The 22,029-nt window shown below is 33.8% G+C and overlaps 1 protein-coding gene across 4 annotated transcripts in view; it reads right to left on the bottom strand.

Annotated features, from left to right (window-relative positions):
* Positions 1–297: 297 nt before the first annotated feature.
* The window catches only part of LOC129957516 (SPARC-related modular calcium-binding protein 1-like), a 192,656-nt gene continuing 170,924 nt past the window's right edge, over positions 298–22,029 (bottom strand). For all 4 annotated transcript variants that reach the window (XM_056069850.1, XM_056069851.1, XM_056069852.1 and 1 more), the window contains 4 exons: positions 19,275–19,368; positions 10,676–10,745; positions 6,477–6,654; positions 298–3,071 (listed from right to left, as the gene is read on the bottom strand). In XM_056069850.1, coding sequence (XP_055925825.1) covers positions 2,998–3,071; positions 6,477–6,654; positions 10,676–10,745; positions 19,275–19,368 — 416 coding nt within the window. In that variant the 3' untranslated portion in view covers positions 298–2,997. The remainder of the gene's footprint in view (positions 3,072–6,476; positions 6,655–10,675; positions 10,746–19,274; positions 19,369–22,029) is intronic.

Genomic DNA, 22,029 nt, shown 5'->3' with positions numbered 1-22,029 from the left:
GTAAAATATCTCTGTACCAAATTTCGTGGCAACTAGTTCATCAGTTTTCACATATTTTATGTTTGTAACTTTAATTTAAGATATATGCAATTTTTATTAACCACTTAATGAATGATTAATGTGCTGTGTCTGCCATTATTTTACCTTCAATTTATATTAAATTGTATTATACCTTAATAAGCATTTTTGATGTTACCAGAAGCAATGGATGGACTCCAGGTTAGATTTGGTCCAACCCATATTTCATATGTATATCATATAAGCAATGAGGACTTAATTTCAATAAGCAAAAGTCACTTGACATTAAATTTTCCTTTATTAATTATGGCACTTCAAAAGCAATATAATGAAATAAAAAGAACACACAACAAGTGAGATCAGTTTGTGCACCGACTCAAGATTCCTCATAGTTGAATGATAAAATGGATCCTCCAGACAAAAATTCATTTTATCATTGACATATTTTCACTTTAATGTAAACAACTTGTTTAATTAATGTTGACAGTTTTACAATCATTTCAGACAAAAAGCATATGCTAAATAATACAAATATGCACAAAATGAAGCATCAACATTGAGCGATGCGTCCAAATGAGTACAATAAAAATTGTTGGAATGACAATTAAAATAAATAAGCTTTAGTTTTTTTATACATTGCATTATAGTTTTTTTTTTTTTTTTTTTTTACATATATTTAACATTTGACTCCTTTGCTGATTATTTAAAGCCCTAATTATCCAAAATGTTTTTTAAAAAAATTAAAAACTTTACATATAATTTTTATTTATTTTACACCAAACAACTTATATGCATGTATTTAAATAGTAGCTATTGACTGCAGTTAAATCATTTGACAATTTATTGAAAAAAATTAAGAAATAAACAAAATTAAAGTTTTAAAAATTAAATTTTTTTTGTTAAAATTTTAAAATAGACAATCAAGATTTCAATTTTTAAATCTAGTTCTATTCTGTTCAATTATTGAATGAAAGTTGAAATTTTTATATATATTTCTTTTCCAAAATTAACATGGTTTTATTTTTTAGGGCACTTATGAGTGGGGAAAAGAAATTAAATTTTGAAAACAAGAATTCTTGTTTCTAAATGTGATGAATATTTTTGAGAATGCAAGATTTTGTGTTTAATATACACCAATAAAAGGATTATTTAAAGCATACTTTTTGTTTGAAAGAAAGTATGAATTTCGTTCTAAGAGCTATACAGGATTCAGCAATTTCTTTTGGAAAATAGTCTTTAAGGTGAAAAAAATATTGATTAAAATTGTCATTCCATTCAGAGGGAAAAAATACACATCACAAAACATTAGTTTGATTTTCTTGGCTGCTAAAATACAGACTAGAAGCAACCATTCATTTGCATTGATGAAGAAATCTCGTAGTTGTTCAGAACTGTTTGGCAACACTAATACATCATTTCATATGTGTTCATTTGAAATGACGCAAACTGTTATTTGATTGTGCTATTCATATTCTCTGCATGCTTCATTGTTTCAGATAACAATGGAAAGTTTCATAAATTGACACATGAAATCTATACATTATTCCACCTTTTAGTGTAGAATTTTCAAAATAATATTCTTACTATCAGAACAGAAATCGATTTCACATGACATTAAAATGAATGCTGCAAACCATATATTTGTAAGGGTGGAAAACTTATATTAACTGTAACACATCTGATAAATCATTTATCAATATAAAAATGACTCATTTAAGAAGTTTTATTTTCTCATATCATTCCTACCATGCCTTTTGAAATAAAGTTACAAATATAATACAAGCCGAATAAGAATAAGAACTTCACATTGACACTGAACACATTTTTAAACACCATTCTCGCCCAGTGAGGGTCATCTTCTTCTTTTTAGAAAAATAATTCAATTGGTTTATTTTAAATTATTGAAGCGGGGCAACTTTGATAAAGGAAATGCTGTCCTCCATAGATTAACAAACACTATATTCATTTTCTTAATAAAAATAAATAAATGACAATTTGAATTATCCCCATTCATAGAAATAAATTGTTCCTAAATTATTATTATTATTATTATTTAATAATTTGAAGAACTTAGAAGAATACTTTTTGAAAACTAAATGAGGCATTTGGCTTCTTTGCAAATGAAATTATTCTTGAAATGATAAAAGTGTTTCCTTCAAGGGGAACAATTCGGTTAAAAGTATACTTTAAAGGGGAAAAAAAGCTTTTGGCACTATTCTATTTTATTTAAACACGGAGGACATCTCTATTCTACACAAACTTTAAAAAAAAATCATTTAGTTTCACAAAAACAATTTTAAAAAATGCCACTTTACAAATAGAATTTTTTATGATCCTACTTCGCGGATAATATTTTAAAGTTGAAATTGAAAATAATGTCAAGTTCCTTTTGTTGTTAAGATGGTGGTTAATACATAAATACATGTACATTTTTTGAGAGAAAAAGGTGGAAACTTCAGAAGCAATTTAGGATAATTCTATGCTGCTAAAATCTCTCTTGAATTTTGGAAATCGATCTTGGTTTCAGCTTTCGTAGTGCCTAAGCCATAAGTGGATGAGGCAGAGAAACGAGGGGATCCTTGCAAACAGATGAAGTTGATGACTAATACTGAATTCAGTTCAATCATTGGCTGTGGCGTCGAGGAAATGTACAATGTCCTGCCACAGTTTTTCGACGAAAACTAGTATATCACTGAAAGCAGGCGAGAGAAATAAAACTCACACGGAGACACGAGGCACATTTGCTTTGTTAAAGAGGACTGAAATCAAACACATCTAAGTATAATAAATAATTCTTAAAAGAACATTCAATATTAAGTGTACAGCAAGATTTGAAATACAGACGCCGGATAAAATAAAATGACTCATCCTGCCGTATTTCCACGTATATATATATATAAATGGTATTAGTGTGTACTTTTTTGTGCGAAAGCACTTCGACGAACTGTCTCGCTTCTTGATGGAAGAATGCGCCGACACTTAATCACTCTTCAAAATTGTACTGAAAGGATTTTTGCCTTTTCTTGGATTGCGAGGTAGGACTCCTTTGAAATCTGAAAGGAAAGAAAAAATTCGTCAGTTAGCCGTCGTCCTGAACTATTGTTGTTAAACATTGCCCTAAACTTCTTCGTTAACACTGCTTGTTAAATACTTCTCAACAGAAAAACCGTAAAGCAATTAGCTATATAATGTTCAACATTAGCACTATTAAGCGTTATCCTTCATCATCAGTTAAGCACTGTCCTATATTTATAAAGTCAAACCTGTTTTTGTGCGGTCCTTTTTTATGAAATTTTATTCGTGTGTGATTTTTTTTTTTTTTTTAAATTTTGGCATATGAAATGCAACGATGTTGGCATTATTACGCTGTTGTAATCGGTGTACGAATGCACGCTAATACACTGTATGTACATATCATGTCAACTAATTCCAATATTGTAGAGTAAAATAAATAGTACATTCCAAAAATAAATCAACTCTTAATGCCTTCAAGGGAAGAAAGCGATTTTGAACCGGTTTTTCACAAGAAAATGCGCGTTTTTGGTTTATGACGAGTAGTATTGAATTATGTGCATCTAGAAAATGTTTGCATGTTTAAAAGGAGACATTAAATTTAAAAAAAAAATGTTTCCATATGTTTTTTTTTTTTGGGGGGGGGGTGATCTGTTGTTAAGGTCTAGGCTTCTGAATCGGAAGGCTTCAAGTTCGAGACCCGATTCTATCGAAAAATCATCGTGTAAGCGGGTTTGGTGCATGCTAAATCCGTCGGAACCAAACGTCCTCCCGCTTGTGTTGTGTGGAATTTTTAGAGAAGGATGCCAACTCAGGTGCCGGCCTCGTCATCTGATCGTGGTTCAAAATGATGAGGCTCGTCCCAAAATGTCCCAAGTGTTGCTTTACAATGGGACGTTAATATAACTAAACTATTTTATTTGGAAAGTACTTTCTCATTATTTCGTATTCCTTCGTCAGATTTTCTAAATGAGGCCGCTCCCTGCCCCCCTTCACCGCATTTTTTTTCTTTATTATGTCGTAAAAAATTATACATTATAGCGTTTTATAAAGTTCCGCCCCCCCTTTTTTTTGCGGTTTTTTTTATGCGATCCCTATCTATAGTATAAAAACAGGTTTGACGGTACTGTTAAACATTTCCTTGTATTAAAGCAATCAATCGTTATCCTCAGTGACAGCTAAGTACTGTCTTGTATTGACATTATAAGAAGATATTCTATCCAGTCAGTTGAGTTGTCCTCTCAAGTAGTATATCACTGTAAAGGAGTACCGAAGAAAAACGATGTTCTTTTTATGTTCTCAATATATCTTTCTATGTACCCTTTTCAGTATCGAATCGACTTTAATACATATTCTATTCAATGCCAAAATTGCAAAATTTAGAAATTTTATGATTCGTTTGTATTGTATTCTAAATTAAAAACAATACATAACAAACAAAACATACAGAAGCTCCAAGAATATCTATTTCCAGTGATCCAAAACAATGCGAGCAAATTAAGCTTTTAATTCTTAGGGGTGACAATTGTACTTTGGATCATATTTTCTGTTATACGATTAAAATTAATAATTACACTATTATTTTAGCTATACATAGATATCCAGTTTCATATCAACTTTAAATGATGAAATGAAGAATAAACTGTACTTTTGTTTAGTTTAGTTATATTAACATCCCGTTTTAAATCAACACTAGAGCTATTTTGGGACGGACCTCGTCATTTTGAACCGTGGTCAGATGACGAGGATGACGCCTGAGTTGACATCCCCTCTCCAAGCTTCTACAAACTACCAGCTGGAGGGCGTTTGGCCCCGACGGATTTAACGTGCACCAGACTCGCTTACACGAAGGTTCCTCGGTGAAACCCTGCGGTTCCTAAGTCGGGACCTTACCGACAGGCCAACTGTACTTTGGATTACAGCAGCTTGGACAAATGGTTGATCATGATTCCAGACGAGATATAAAGGACCTAATCGATTTATAACAGGTTTTACTGTTTCGTGATACTAATACACGGTATTTTCGTACTTGATGCCACCGTAATTGATCCTTTTCCCTAGTTCACCGTTATCTATTAATAAATGTTAGGCTTGAAAACTGCTTATTACTATCGAAAAACCTGCTTTTTTGTTTATTATTTTCAAAGTAAGTATATTGGTCTGAAAACTTAAAGAAACGTGAATTGTTTCCTTACAGATCATTACAAATCATTTCTTCATAGAAGGGTCTACAATTATTTCATGAAACTGCGCCCACCAAGTTTAACATATGTCTGTCAACATTTGTAGAAGGGTTGGCCTATAATTTCTGAAATGTCAGGACTTCTCACAAACGCGCAGACTCAAGTCCGTCGATGATGGTAGAAGTGAGTTTGAGTAGTTATGGTAAATTTTGTTGCGAAAGAACTGTTATCAAAGATGTTGTAAAGAAAGAATTCACATTTTCTTTCAAATCTCCCTTTTACGCGTGTTCATCCATACAAAATACAGGGTGATTCATAAAGAAGTATACATTTTCAATTTCTATAAATCAAGAACAATGTACGATATTATATGTCACCTGTAAGAGAATTATATGGGGTTATTTTAAATTTTGTTAGAAACAGTCGCAAATGTTCTATGTGTGACCCCTTAGAAGGGGCCTTACATTTAATTTCTGGACACTGTACAGAACAAATTTACCTTAGGGGAATCTCGCATGTATTACACTGTGAATTTGTGGTTCTCTCTTCCCCAAAAGGGATCATTCTGCTTGTGTATCTTGTGTACCACCGACAGGAAATGTTGCTTCATCAATGAAAACTAAGTGATCGGCAAAACCATCATTTTCAAAATGAAGCTGCATGTGGCACAAAATTCAAAGCGCTTTTGTTTGTCAAAGTCATTCTCAAGATTCTCCAGACGGTGGGCTGAGAAATCTGCATTTCACGACTCGCCATCTGCTTTGATTTTTCCGGGCTTCGTTGAATGACGACTTCTTGCGATACAGTCAGTCGTCCAGGACTTATACCTTTGCACAAACTGTTCCTAGTTTTACATTTTTATGCTATTGATCGAATTTTTAATTGTTACCTCTTTTCCGAATTGTGATCGAAAATGCCATTACACAAGTGTCTCAGATTTCGTTTTGCTCAAATGGAGAACACAAAAAACTTTCTCCACTGCAAACGGCGCCATTTCGACTGACTGGTCACATGATACACATGCTACAGTCGTGGGCGAGACACAAACATTAAGAGTACATCTACCTCGCGATTCCTAAGGTGGTTCGTGTTTTCGAATGTTTCTGTTTTACATCATTTGGAAAGTGTATACTTCTTTATGAATCACTCTGTACATTTGTTACAGTAGACTCAAAATTTTTATTATGAATTCACTTCCAGCCTTTATGCCCCATCCAATGGGAATTAAAACATAGCCCCATTGGAGTGGGAGGGTCTGCTCACCTCTGGTGATACTGGTGCAGGCGAGCCACTCGTCGATGGTGATCTTCTGATTGTCGTTCTCGTCGCAGAAGCGAGGCAGGTTCCGCCAGCACTTGCGCAGACGCTTCTTCTGCTTGCTGTCCTTTTGGAAAGTCCGCCACTCCTTCTTGAAGATTTTCCATTCACGCTTGTCCAGGGCCTGCGGGGGACAGAACACATTCGCCCATAAGTATACAATTCCAATAAGCATAAAATCATTTGAAAACGAAAGTAATTTCGAAAGATTAGGGAACAAGATGCCCGTATTAAATCACGAGGGCATCCCGAATAAAAGTTTTAAGCCGCAAAATTGGGGGAAAATGGCAATGGAATCGAGAACCTTCCCTCAAGACACAGCAGTATTCGAAAACATGGTATATTGAATTTGCTTTAATACATTTTTTTCCGGACAAATGAAAATAATCGTGAAAGAAAAATGCAGTTTTAATGCGACTTTTTATGCCTTATGTAAAAGTGGGATCCATGTTTAAATGTCATTCATTTTTTTAAAGTGTGCCTTTCTTCCAGTTCAAGAAAGTTAGGCGGATAAATGTCCAATTTTTGAAACTATGCGAAGATTGCCCTATTAATGGTTCGAGCTATGATCAATTAACGAAGACAAGTCATATAGAGGCTGTTTTTGTTCAATCTACAAACTTTTTAATGATTGGATACTACTCTAAACATTTGCCAGGAGCATCTTACTGTCTAAATATGCTTTTGTTCGGAAATGTCACCTTCGAAAAATATTAAAATAAACCAGGATTATGCACTTGCGAATTTTGAACGTGACTGGGACCCAAAACCATGAACCTACCACCGGTCAAACGGAAAGTAATAACAAAACTAAACTACCTACGGTATATTTACATCCCATTTCGAAGCAAAATAAAGGTTATTTTATGAAAAGCTCTGTAATTTGAGTCACAATCAAGTGCCGAACAATATCTGAACAGACAAAAATCTGCGGTACACCAGAGTGAGAATATTAGGTCCCGACGAGTATAACGTACTGTATCGGACGGAGTTAAACGCAGGTTCTTGGATGAAGCAGAATTTCATACATGTAAACTTCCTTCACAGAATACGAGACCACCGCTGCCGACGGTAAAAGCTAGATTGAATTCTGTAGAGGCAATGGAAATTTCACCTCCACTTTCCTTGGTACTTTTTTATTGCATATGATTATAAAGTGTAAATATTAGATTATTATTTTAACAATTAATGTATCTTAATGTTATAACAAAGTGATTCATTACAAGGAGGTATTCTAAAATCCCCAGGTAAAATCACTTTTGCAATAGAACATGAATTAGAAACGCGGATTCTCTTTGTCAGTGCGTTAAATAAAGGAAAGGATCAAGTGTGCGATACAGTTTGAATGGAATTCAAATTCCCTGCACCACAAGGTGAAGCAACAAATCTCGGGGTTACTCACAGTTCGTTATTCATGCAACTGATGCAAATTTGTATTCCGTTAGTCTGTACCGTACATTCGATCTGGCATATCCCCCCCCCTCTTTTTTTTTCAACAACACCACGTTACGCTTGCGACTCCATTTTCTATTTTAAAATTGAATTGTTTCATGGCCTACCTATCTTCAATGCTCCCAGGGTACTCGTACCAACAGCTTTTATTATAGTAAATTGAAATATTAAAATATTTAATGCTTATAATATTGGGTTGGCAACTAAGTAATTGCGGATTTCACTCATAGATGGCTTCAGTTGAATTTTTAAGTTTGCAGACGTAGTACAAATGTAAAACACATTTTGTTATTTGATAGTTGGCAATTCAGCTGTCAATCAGTAAAAAAAGTTTTTTGATCGGTTGCGTAGTTTTCGTTTGGCGTTCGTTGAAAAATGGAAAATCAAAAGGAACATTTTCATCATATTTTGCTTTTTTATTTCCGCAAAGGGAAAAACGCATCGCAAGCTCATAAAAAGTTATGTGCTGTTTATGGTGACGAAGCCTTAAAAGAACGGCAGTGTCAAAATTGGTTTGCCAAATTTCGTTCTGGTGATTTTTCACTCACAGATGAAAAACGATCTGGTCGTCCAGTTGAAGTTGATGACGACCTAATCAAAGCAATAATCAATTCAGATCGTCACAGTACAACACGTGAAATTGCAGAGAAGCTTCATGTATCACATACATGCATTGAAAATCACTTAAAACAACTTGGCTATGTTCAAAAACTCGATACATGGGTTCCTCACGAACTGAAAGAAACGTATTTAAAGCAACGCATTAACAGCTGCGATTTGCTAAAGAAACGTAATGAAAATGATCCATTTTTAAAACGACTGATAACTAGCGATGAAAAATGGGTTGTTTACAACAATATCAAGCGGAAAAGATCATGGAGCAGGCCAGGTGAACCAACTCAAACAACATCAAAAGCTGATATTCATCAAAAGAAGGTTTTGTTATCAGTTTGGTGGGATTAGATTACAAAGGAATTGTCTACTTTGAACTCTTACCACCCAACCGAACGATCAATTCTGATGTCTACATTGAACAACTAATGAAATTAAACAAAAGTTGAAGAAAAGCGGCCCGAATTGACAAATCGAAAAGGTGTTGTATTCCATCATGACAATGCAAGGCCACACACATCTTTGGTCACTCGGCAAAAATTATTGGAGCTTGGTTGGGATGTTTTGCCACATCCACCATATAGTCCTGCCATTGCACCATCTGATTACTTTTTGTTTCGATCTTTACAAACCTCCTTGAATGGTAAAAATTTCAATAATGATGATGATGTTAAATCGTACCTGATTCAGTTTTTTGCTAATAAAAACGAGAAGTTTTATGAACGTGGGATTGTGATGCTGCCTGAAAGATGGCAAAAGGTCATTGATCAAAATGGGCAATACATTACAGAATAAAGTTATTTAGCTCCATGAAAAAATTGTCTTTGATTTTCTAAAAAAAAATCAGCAATTACTTAGTTGCCAACCCAATAATTTATTGACAAGTACTGCTAACACGTGATCATGACAGCAAAGTGATAAAATAAAAACATCCACAGGCCACACTGATTTACAAACATAAAAAAAAAACACTCAGAGTAATATTCTGAAATTTAAACGGTACTTGATGTTAATTTTATAAAGTTGAGTTGAAGACTCTTAAAATTAAATAAAAGAGCAAAATTAAATTGACTTAAAAATATTGTAAACAAATTATGATCATCTCAAGTTCTCAGGGCTTCTAGGCATTTGGGTATCCAACTTGACTACTGACTGTTTAGTGTCCACATAACCAGGGGCTGATGAGAGACCTGGCCAAGCTCTCATCGGTCCAGGGAGAAGCACATCTTCCCGTGGTCTGGTTAGTTATGGAGGGAGCACTCCATAACTAACCAGACCACGCTAGACCTACTGCTAGGCCATCTTCTAGCGATTGGCCTAGCAGAGCGCCTGGAATCAATTCCAATTCTGTCTGTCTCCACCCGCGCCTCTGGGTTGCCAGATCCCAGAGATAATGGCGGGTTTCCGGTCCGATTCCAAAACTGGAAACTAAACCCGCGTTCCGACGACTTGTGCATCTGCCCTCTCCTGCGGTCTCTGGGTCTGTCTGTTCTTTGATGTCTGTTCAGTTTACCAATAATTTGCGAGAAACTCCGGATCGCGTCCACAGACATTAAGGAACCCCAAAAAACTGCAAGAGAGAGGAAAATGTGCCATGTCTGCAGACGCACAAGTCGTCGGAACGCGGCTTAACCGACTCCGTGGGAGCGGTAAGCTGGTAGTAAGCTCGTGGGTTGTCGGTATGCCTTAAGAGGAAACACTCCGGAGTTTGCAGGTGGTTGGAAGGGTCGACTTCGAATGTGCACGCGGTCGGTCCCTGAATGTGGAGACTTGTCAACTTCGGACTTCAGCAGCTTCTCTTGTGGATCCGGATCTCCCCAGAGAATGATGGCTACGGGTCTGAAGGCTTCGGTCAAAGGATCTCTAGCGGTGTTCTTCACGAGTGGACATTTCCTGCTGATTCTGCCAGGCCCATGAGGGCGGTTGTGGCTTCGAGGTTTGTAATTGTAGGGTTGGTTTACGGACCCTCTGATTATACTGTGCAAAGACTTTGTAGTTGGTTGGTTGAGGGTGTTCCCGTTCTTTCTGTCTAGTACCTACAGATTTCGGTTCGTCTGAAGCAATTACGCGATGCTACTTACCGAATTGGAGTTAGCATCAATCGAAGCAAATTTCCATCTGGCGGCCTTTTCTGGCGTCGGGATGTCGATGCTGCAGGAGAGAATAAACTAGATAAATATTTTAAAATGCAAATAAATAGTGTGTGTAGAAAAGCATCTTTGCACGGTAATATTTCAAGATTAATTGATTAATCTTTATTTTTTTTAATTAATTTTATACTATACAGCAGCTATAATGTGAATACACACACAGATGCGTGATTTTGGCTGATGCATGTCTGAAAAGATGACACTTTTGGAATAAACTTCGGTTTCTTTTTTCACGGGAGGTATGATTTGTACACAAGGACGAAGGGAAGAACACGTCTGTTTGCATTTGAGCACGAGAAAAGTGGTAGAATTAATTTTTCCATTTAGTGTTTGTACTTAGATTTTCTGAAAGTGATTTCTTTATCACTAGTCAACTTAGGAAAGGGAATCTTAGGAATCTTTGAAAAGAATGCGTAGATGTTAGAGACACTTTTATCCCTTCGCTCAGAGCGTGAGAATTTTTAAACTCAACATTTTTTTTAGAACGCGTATTAACAATAATTAAATAAAAAAGTGAGATTTGGTTCTTGAAGTAAAAAAAAAAAAAAAAAAAAAAAAAAAAATTAGAATAAAGAAATATGGGCTAACTTAAAGTGAAAAATAAGGAAATTGATTAGGATTTAATAAAATTAAGAGATCAGACACACACATTTATATATATAAACATGGCTTCGCAGATATGTGCTGAAAAAAAGACAAATTTGGAATTAACTAATTAACTTCAATTTATTTATTTCTATGGAAAGCCATGGTTTGCACATTGACATGCGTAGAACGCGTCCTTTCACACTGAGATACTAGTGGAAAGTGTAAAAAATTCCTCTTTTTTTTTTTTACTAAGATTCTTACAGGGATTTTTTTGACAAATGTCGTTTTAAGAAAGGGAATCGTAGGTATCTTTGGAAAATATGCCGTAGGCGTTAAGGATTTTTACCCTTCGCTTGGAAGGTGAGAATTACAATGGTCATCATTTTTTTTAAAATTCGTGTTAGATATACTTAACTAAAAAAAAAAATGGGAGTTGGATTAGGAAATTAGAAAAAATTCTGGAATAAAGTAACATGGGCTAATTTAAGATAAAAGTAGGAAATTAATCAAGAAAAAAATTAATCAAGACTTATCACTACACACACACACACACACACACACACACACACACACACACACACACACACACACACACACACACACACACACACACACACACACACACACACACACACACACACACACACACATATATTTGTACATGTTCAGTAACTAAATGAATGAAAGTATATATATATACTACCATGTCATAGGAGAAAGACGCTAAAACTTTGAAATTTTGCTTAACTTTTAGTTGAAATTTTTTAAATGCCTTTTCCCATTGAGGACTTGATTTAGAATTTTATATGTTACATGCACATTTAATGCAAATTTGGATTTGATTGCAGTACTTTTTAATATTCATGTAGAAGACAAACAGTCCGTGAAGATTTTTATTTTGTTACCGTTCACCTAGGTTCATTTTGCCGCAATACTAATTTCTAGTACAGTAGATGTCGCTTAATGGGATAGATCACTTCTGGTCTTATGATTTTTTTTTTTTTTTATGATCTGAAAATAAAGAACAAACTTCGTAGATTCTAAAACAGACTTTGTTTTTAATATAAGTAGGATAGAACTGTAGATAAGTAGTTCCAATAAAACACAACAAATAGAAATGAAATCGGTAGCAGTAGTATTTTTAGCCGAAAATGAGTGAGCGATTTATTTTATTTTTACCGTAAAATTCTCCAAAATAATATTTGATATGTTTATATTATATCTCTGCCTACTCAACCGTAGGGTTTTTTTTTTTTTTTTTTTTGCATTGTAGTTAAAAAAGCGTGAATTTGTTTCCAGCACATTTATTTGGATGAACAAATTTACAAGTACAATATCTAAACGCATTTACTGAGGAATGAACATTTCACACTGATTGATTCATGGAAAACATGATATCTCAAAATCAATTCAATAAAATGTTAAGAAAGTTGGTATACATATATCTAAAACCTTTGAGGGTGTGATAGTCCGCGGAATTTAAGATAGCTCCATTTAGCCATGTTTTACAGGCATTTTAAGTTCGAAATATAGAAAAATTTTGGAAAAAAATCATTAACGGCAATTTCAAATGCTCTATAATTTTTTTATTTATTGAAATAATTTTCATCTTGTGGTCTATTACATTTTATGTAATTTGAGCTATATATAAGTGAAATAAAAATTAAATATTTCCATTAATTTTTAAATTACTCTGTTTTTCCTAACATTAAAAATTTTACTAAATTTTCATTAAATAAGCAGTTTTTTTCAAAAACTAAAAGCAATGAGTGTATTTTTTTTTTCTAATAGTGACCTTTCAAGTCTTTTTTATCTATTTGGTACAATAAAAAGGTTTATGTATCATTTTTTTAAAAATTCGTCTCCGTAGCTAGTCGGATACCTTAACCGACCGATAACAGTAATCGAATTGGGTAAAATTAACTTTACTCTTATCATATCAATGGAAAAGGAAAGTAAACCTCATTTAACTGAGGGCATCTGAGAGTTACTTAGAAATAATAAATAAAACAATTCATTAATTGTTTATTGACAATTATTCTAAAGGTTCACTTATATATTGTTCACATTCGTATGAGTTTTTTTTTTTTTTTTTTTTTTAATTGTTGAACGATGATCAACTTTCAAAATATCAAGTGCTTGATAAATTTGGCTTTTGTTGTAAGGTGTTTTTCAACACTTTCGTACTCTTCAAGAATATTAGTGTTCAATATCTGATGATTAGAACATCACGATTTTTCAAAATATCACTTTGACATTTTCAACTACACCGCAGCATTGTGTCGATTCATTTTAGATAAGCTTTCACACTGTTAAGTTTAATCTTTTTAAAATTTAGTTTAGTTATATTAACGTCCCGTTTCAAAGCAATACTAAGGCTATTTTGTGACGGACCTCCTCATTTTGAGCCATGGTCAGATGACGAGGACGACAACTGACCTGGCACCCCTTCTCCAAACTTCGGCACCACACCACCGGGAGGACATTTGGCCCCAATTTAACATGCACCAGACCCGCTTACCCAAAGGTTCTTAGCTGGAATCGGGTCTCGAACCTGAAACTTCATATTGTTAAGAATTTCAGTTTTGTCTTTAACATTCAAATCATTTTTAAAATCCCTTTCCCTACAAGAATTCAACTGCAGGTAATAACTATTTATGATTGTTTAATAGATTTCACGTCTGAGCTGGCAGCTCATACGTCCCTTTAAAATCGTTCCAGAGTCTGCTCTAGTTCAGAAAAAAGGATAAAAGGATGAAGGGGGAGGGGGGGGGGGTGATTTGTAAATTTTTCATTGCAAGCGGAGTAAAAAATTCTACGAATCACACTCGTTAGTTGAAAATAAGAAAAAATCTATTGCCTACTTTCAAACTGAGACAATAAATGATGTAGAGGTCACACTAAACGAATATTTTTGTGTACATTTGAATATATTGGTTAGGGACCAAATGATTTTGATAATAAAAATCTAAAGGTAATACAAGGCCGGGATAACTTGATTGATAGGGCATTGGATTCGCATCCCTTAGACTGTGAGCTCGAACTCAGCCAGCCGAAGACAGATTCTCGGTCTACATGGTGGCTGGTGCACGTATAAATCTGTCGTAGCCAGAAAGTCCTCCAAGTCGAGACAATACCATTGGGGGTACTGGATAAGAAGTGATCGTTCTCTGATTCAGGTCTAAACTACGATCTATGGATTAGTGAATGAAATGTATGAATGAAGTCCGCCCAGTGAAAAGGGCTATGGCGCATGCCTAGCTAAAGCTGTATTCTAAGACCCACGATTCTTCAGACGGGGCACGCCCCCCCCCCCTGATCCTCTCTTGCGGTTTCATGTTTGTTTGTTTTTAATTTGTCCAGTTTACCGACAATTTGTCGGTAAACTGGACAAACATCAAAGAACCCTATGAAACCGCAAGAGGGGTCGAAAGGGGAACGCGTGGTGCGTCTGAAGATTTCTCTAGTCGTGGGACCGCCGCTTAAGACGTACTCTTGGCCCCAGATGGCGCTACTGAAACAAGAGACGCTGAAACTGGGCTTAACCCTCCAAGCGGCAAACCCGGAAAAAGGCGGAATCTTTTCTCCCTTCAAAACGGCGGACCCGTCTATAGACGGAAACAAAAACTCCCTTAAAACTGTCACTGCCCGTATTTTTACGGGTTCCAGTTTTTCCCTACCCCCAATCTCAAGCTGTGAGATAATGAGAAGAGAATGTGAGATAAGGAAAAGTGAATCGTTTTCAGTGGACGATATGATTGATGTCTTCCTGCTCGCGCCCTTTTAAGCATGTTAAAATCTCGCTTACGTTCTGAGGCGTTACTTTTGAGATTTTGATAATAATTACGTTTCCAAAATGAAATTTAAATAACGAGAATAAAATTGAACGTATGAAAATATATACCGGGAATGAATACATACATAAAAGTATTATTATTAATAATTTGAAACATATGATTTTAAAGCTTTCTATCATAAGAAAATAGTTAATGTAAAAAATAAATAAAAAATATAAAATTAAAATTTTACAAGTTTCTTTTTTATAGCGTGCTTTCATTTAAGGATTTTAGAATTGACATTGCTTATGCAACTTATTTTTGAAAATAAGACACTAAACTTATTTACAGAATTTACTTAACGAACGAAACTTTTTAACTTTTAATGAATTATTTTTTTATTATTCATTAATAAATATATTTCAAAACGGGGAGATATATAGAACCAATATATTAAAGTGCGATTTTTCGGAAAGATTAGTATTCGTTACATTAAATCCTTATTTTTATAATGTAATAAACTATATATGAAAATTGAATATTTGTTTCATTCTTTAAACCTTATAGAATTTCACACTCTTTGACGAATTCGAACAAAAATGTAAGCATTGTAGAGATATAAGTTTCATTGTTTTTATATTTTTCCTCTGGTTTTTAATAATATTTTCAAAGTAAATATAAGCGCAGTTTTTATAGGTTTATTTTTTGTATCGAAATATTAATCTTATTTCACTGTACAATCTTATATATACATCGCACGATTCTGTTTATATGAAACTGGTTTATATTGACATTTTTACTCTTAATGCTGAGTAATTTAATCCACGAATTTTAATCCACTTGAAAGTGAGTGAATGTGTGAGTTAAATGTGAGAATTAATAATTTTAAAATTGTTGCCATTATTTTAACTCCTTGATCTAATTTTATCTCGTATGTTAGCATTTAAAAATTTTTTAATGCGTACAACTGGCATTTAGGCTATTTTCTTCTCCTGTTTGGTCAGTTCGAGTGCACTGGATGTGATTTTTAACAAACAAGACGGGATATGATCTTTGTTTTATTTTATTTTTGATCACGAGAGTAAAAAAAATTCGGAAATTCCCACTTCCATGTAATTTGAAATTCTTTATTCTTAATAACCTTTAGCCTCACATTTTCATTTTTTAAAAACAGAACTAGTTTGAACAAGGGTGTCAGACATGAAGGTCGCTTGCGAATATTTCTATTAAAGTAGCGAATATCTCTAATTATAATGAATATCAATGTTCGTATTGGCGATCTCCAGATCAAACTGTTTGACTTAGAGCGAACACACTTCGCCATTAAATAATTAGAAAACTGTAAATGTTCACCTCGAGATGAAATTTTCAAAATTTTTATTAAAACTTCTGTTAATTAAAAATTATTTAAAATTTTACCATTTATCAGCGATAAAATATGAAATTATTCTAATATAATTTATACAATGTGTCATTTATACATTTGAATGTATCAAAAAGAAAATTCATTCTTTGAGGTAAAATTAAGATCTTGAACTTTTAGTGTCTTATTTATTGAGCTGCTAATTATGGAGCATTCTCTTCAGCCACATGGTTTATTTGTATTTCAGTAAAGAAATTTTTACCCCTTTGCTTTTAGCTTAGATCTTTTTAACCTTTTAACTAAATCATCATCAATGGGTAAAACGCCGGAATGAAATATAAGGATAACAATGAAAACGTTTAGTTCCAATTCAAAAATAAAACATATTTTTAAAATATGCTAAAATATTTTTAATTTAATTAAAAGTGGGAAAATTACATGACACAAAATTTCGCATCATTGATAAAAAAAAATTTGAATTCACAATTAATGTACAAATTATTTTTCTACTGTGATATTTTCGAATGAACTTTAAAATTTTAATAATTTTTATTAACCCTTTAAAGGGCCTTTTTTTCCTAGTCATGTTGGAGTAAAATGTTTTTAAAATTAAGATTGGCCTAGGAAAAGTAATTCATTTAACTTATTAGATCGATTTAATCTGATTTATTAATTAATTTTTCCAATTAATAACTAAGAAATAAATCAAGACACTTCATTTTATTTGAGATAAACAATTGAAACCTTATTGAAAAATTCGTAAGAATTTATGCCAACTTACATAACTTTATTCAAAAATTGTTGAATTTGGTGATGAGCATACTTCTCTTGTCCCTTGAAAGGGTTAATTAAAATTTTAAAGAAATGATTCCCACTGCCCAAAGTATGTAGGTGCAGATTTTGGTAATTCTATTTCAAATTTTCTGGTCTGAAAAGTACCAATACAACCAGACAAATAATGACACACACACTCGTCCATCTTTATTATTAACTTAGACGAATGTTTGTGCGTGGCGTCTATTAGAGCTTCCATATATCTCTTATTTCAAGATGATTTGCTGAAGAAAACATTTAATTAAAAATTTTATATTGGCTAGTAACACATGTGCTGATCACCGAACGCAATAAATAATGTGAAAGTAATAAGTAAAAAAGATCAATGCAATTGTATTTGCAAAGCTTTTAAATTCAGATTTTTCTTTTTAATGATTCTTTTACCCCACGGTTTGTCGTTATCCGATTGCAAAATATTAAGAGCTTTGATTCTAACCCGAAAAACTTAAAACTGAGATTTTTCAAAAATTGTAATTTATTTTAAAACAGTACTTAATATTCTGTTGGAACTTGATTTGAAGGTATTCAAAAAATTCCAGTTGCAAATGGTTAATTATGAGTCTAAATAATCTGTATTATTTGAGTCATTTTTCCAGGCCAAATTTGTATCATGAATATTACAAAGAAATATTTTGACAATTATTTTTATTTGTTGCAGTCATAAGGCGCATCGACCAGTTATTTCAGCATTACTGAATAACTGGCCAATTAGCTTTGCCAATTAAATATTGTAAAGTATATTTAATTATAAAATTTTAATCATGCAGATAAATACTGAAAATCGATATATTTGAAAGTGAAACATCGCATGAAATTCCCTAATTACACAATTATTTTTTTGAATACTGAAGAAACAAAGTTATAACGTAGTGTTACTTATCGCAATTAAAGTTTTAAACACGCATTTTAAAATATTAAAATACATTGGCAATGCGCTGAAAAGGTTTTTTTTAAAAATTAAATCACTTGCACGTAATGTCGAGAAATAATTTCACAGTACTACGGAATAAAATAATTTGCGAAACATATTGCAATGAAAAAAATATTAGACGAGGACTTTCAATTTATAAAAACTAGACAAGTATCAAAATAAACATGATAATAACTTATTCCTAACATAAATTTTATATATTGTTTTATAAAATAATCGAAAAACCTCTAAAAAAACCAATCACATTTTCAATTGATGTTATTGTCAATCTCTTCCTAAGCACTGAAAGAAAAATGCTTTTAGAAATCGAAAGACTACGATAAGAAACACCTGCTACTCACAGCATGAAATTTGCTAATCACTTCCCACCTGCAGAGCTGAACTGACCGCAAAAGGGGAAAGCAATCTTTTTGACCAAACCGCGACATTTTTAAGGTTGAACCTGTTATTCTGGCGTGCCGCTTTCGGTAAGGATAGCAATCTGAAAGCCGCCGGCAGGAGGGTTAAAATCGCTGCCTTCGTCAGCGGGCTTGTTTATGACAAGAGCCATAAGCAACAACAACAGAGGTAACATTAACCACGATCATATTAAGCGGAGTTTGATCTGGAAAATTATGAGTTAGCATTCTGTAGCTCCACTCGTTGTCTTACATGTCATCTTCAAGTGTCATTGGACAATGGAATGTCTGACTCTGCTCTCGGTTTGCTTACACAAGTTGTCTGCTCACGAGTTCTATATACTCGACTACCATTAAACTGAACGAGCAATGTTTGAGATAGCAACTTTTTTTGACAAAATAAATATTTTTAACTCTTTAACATAGGTAATGCAGGTGTCGTTCTCGTCATCTGACCACGGTTCAAAATGACGAGGTCCGTTCCAAAATAGCCCTAGTGTTGCTTTAAACAGGGACGTTAATATGACTAAACTATCATAAGTAATGAGCTTGCCTGTTCAAGGTCACTAAGAATAACAATTGTATGGAAATGATTATTTTCTTCTTGGAATCACATAAAGGAAATGAGAACATGGAATACCTGACGGATCGGTTTTTAGCGTCCTCTTGCATTTCTTGAATGAAAGATTTGACTAGTTCATCCAGAAACTCTTGTTTCTTGTGCAGCGAGCAGCCTGAAAGAAGAAGACGACATGAAATGCACATTTTTTTTTTAAAAAAATAGTAAATAAAAATAAAATGTCAGAAAATTAAAGGTAGTTGATTGCAAAAGACTGAAAAAGAAGTATTTCATAATTTTATACATGAAATGGCATCAAGCGATTCTTTATTTTTTTTTTTTTTTTACCTATTTCTTTTTGTAAAAAGATAACTTATTATTATTTTAAATGTCGCTATATTTGTGTCAATAGAATTCAGTGGCAAAATTTGCTTTCACTGTGGTGAAGAATGGAAAGACTTACACCTCTGCGCAATGCAAAAAAAGAAGAAACAATTGACTTTGAAACGTTCCGAGATGTCTGTGAGCTAAAAAAATGTAATACTCTCCCTACTACTGCATTACATATATCCAACAGTTTTTTTTTAATAGTTCGTGTTTAACTTTATTTTAAACTGAATAGTGAAGCTGAAAAAAATTCATTGAGGATTGTATTAGATGCATTACATTATAAATAAAATATTGAAACAATACTGTAATGGAATATCAGAGGAATATCTGTCTCATCAAACTAAAAAATTTTGTATTCCATCAAATTTTAGACTAATTGCAACAACAGGAAGTCCATCTGTCATTCGCCTGCATTTCTACGCTGCCAACTGGGACAGAGCGGATGTCCTTTTCTTCACTGGACACGGCCCATTCCCGACATACCTACACAGATTCCATCTGGCCAACTCTCCTTCCTGTAGCTGTGGGGAGATAGGATCCCCAATTCACTATACCACCGAATGCCTACCGACTCTCTCATGGCGTATGAGAAAGTCATTAACAAGTCTCGAGGAAGAATGGTACAGGAGAGTTGCATCGAATACCCTTTCACGTGGCAAGATCCACTCCATAGTAAACCATATTTATAAATACCAAGACCTCTTCAAGATTACACAATAGTTGAGACCAAAATGCCACTTGTCAAAATCATTCGAAATTATAACTTCAAAAGTGCAGTTCTCAAGAAGGAAATCAAACCACAAGACTCAGACGGACGCTACAGATTTCTGACTCTTCAGTGACTATTTATACGCTTATACATGTCATACACATGTTCTCAATGTGATTTATTAATTTTTTCAGTTAGTAATCTCATTTCCCTGTAAGTTCAACCCATAGTTACCATTTGTTTAAGTATTCTTGTCCTCTCAATCCAGTTATTACATCACCAAAAAATTGAATACAGTCGTGTAGGATTTGACACCGATGGGATTCTCTCTGGAGAACCCTGGATGGTCTGTCGTCTCTTTCTTACTTTTAGCAATTTTCTTTTTCTTTTTCTATTTTTCCTTCCATCTTGGGCTCATCCAACTGGTTAGATTACTTAGTGTTATGGGCACAGGATGGCGTTATGTTATGTCATTCGAATGCATCCGAATCAACTATCCGTAATATCTGTATAGATAAGATTTTATCATCAGCATTGAAATTCAGTATCACATTTCGAACCAAATTCGTCAACAGATCGACCATCGATCGATTTCTGTGTTTCTAAAAGCGATCGTTCAACAATGCAAATGCCAAGATATATGCAATTTGATATCTGTCCTTGTCACAACAATTGTAAAATTGTATCAAATTTTGGATCCAATCAACCTAAAAGAAGTCTCCCATATTCCATTTTTCTTCGCTATATCAAGAAGCGCAAAATGATAATATTGTGCTAGCATACGTGAAAGTGGAGGGGAGAACACTCCCACTTTATCTCTCTCAATGAAGAACACTCTTACGATTGAAATGAATTCAATAATTCCAATTAATTTGAATTCAGTTTGATTTGAAACTAGTGATTTAAAAAAAAATCTTCTTCTGCAGATTAAATTCTGGCACGCACAATGATTCATATTTGATTCCATAATACTATTGACTTTTCAGAATTGATTTTGAAATGTGTAATAAATGATTTTAAAGATATTTCGCTTTTGTATTTTTAAATTGTAATTTGTAACAGAAAATTTTAAATCCAATTTTTTTCTCTCTCTTATAGTTATCTGTATAAACTACGAATGAAATTTTTAACTAATGGATCAGTTTGATTACATTAACGTCCCGCTTTAAAGCAACACTGGGGCTATTTTGAAAGGACCTCTTGATTTTGAACAGCGACACTTAAGCTGGCATCCCCTCTCCAAACTTCCACACCACACCAGTGGGAGGACGTTTGGTCCTGACGGATGTAGCATGTATCAGACCCGTTTCCATGACGGTTTTTCGGTGCAATCGGGTCCCGAACCTGAAACAATTCGGTTCCGAAGTGGAGACCTTACAACCAGGCTATCACGGCTCAATTAACAACAAATGGAAGTGTTCTGTTTCACAGAAAAGTGAATCGACTATATACATAAATTCCAAATTCGATACTAATTTGCCGTTTTTATGTTAAAACTATACTAACATTTTGAAATGTTAAACCGAGAAAAAGACAGAGCGTCACGAATTGGATCAATAATATGATTCCCATCTAAGGTTCTGGTGATAAAAGTGCGTGCCAAATTTCATACACTTAACTGCTTGTGATTCGGAGTTAACATGTCCACATACAGATGGAACAGACAGAGAGATTCCCTGTTGACGTTGTCCAGAATTTCAAATGAATATGCAATTTTGGTGTTTCGAAATTCCAATC

The sequence above is a fragment of the Argiope bruennichi genome, chromosome 11, assembly GCF_947563725.1.
Source record: "Argiope bruennichi chromosome 11, qqArgBrue1.1, whole genome shotgun sequence".
In the NCBI taxonomy this organism is placed as follows: domain Eukaryota; kingdom Metazoa; phylum Arthropoda; class Arachnida; order Araneae; family Araneidae; genus Argiope; species Argiope bruennichi.
Note: the sequence above shows the minus strand (reverse complement) of the source record. Positions and strands in the feature narration are given on the sequence as shown.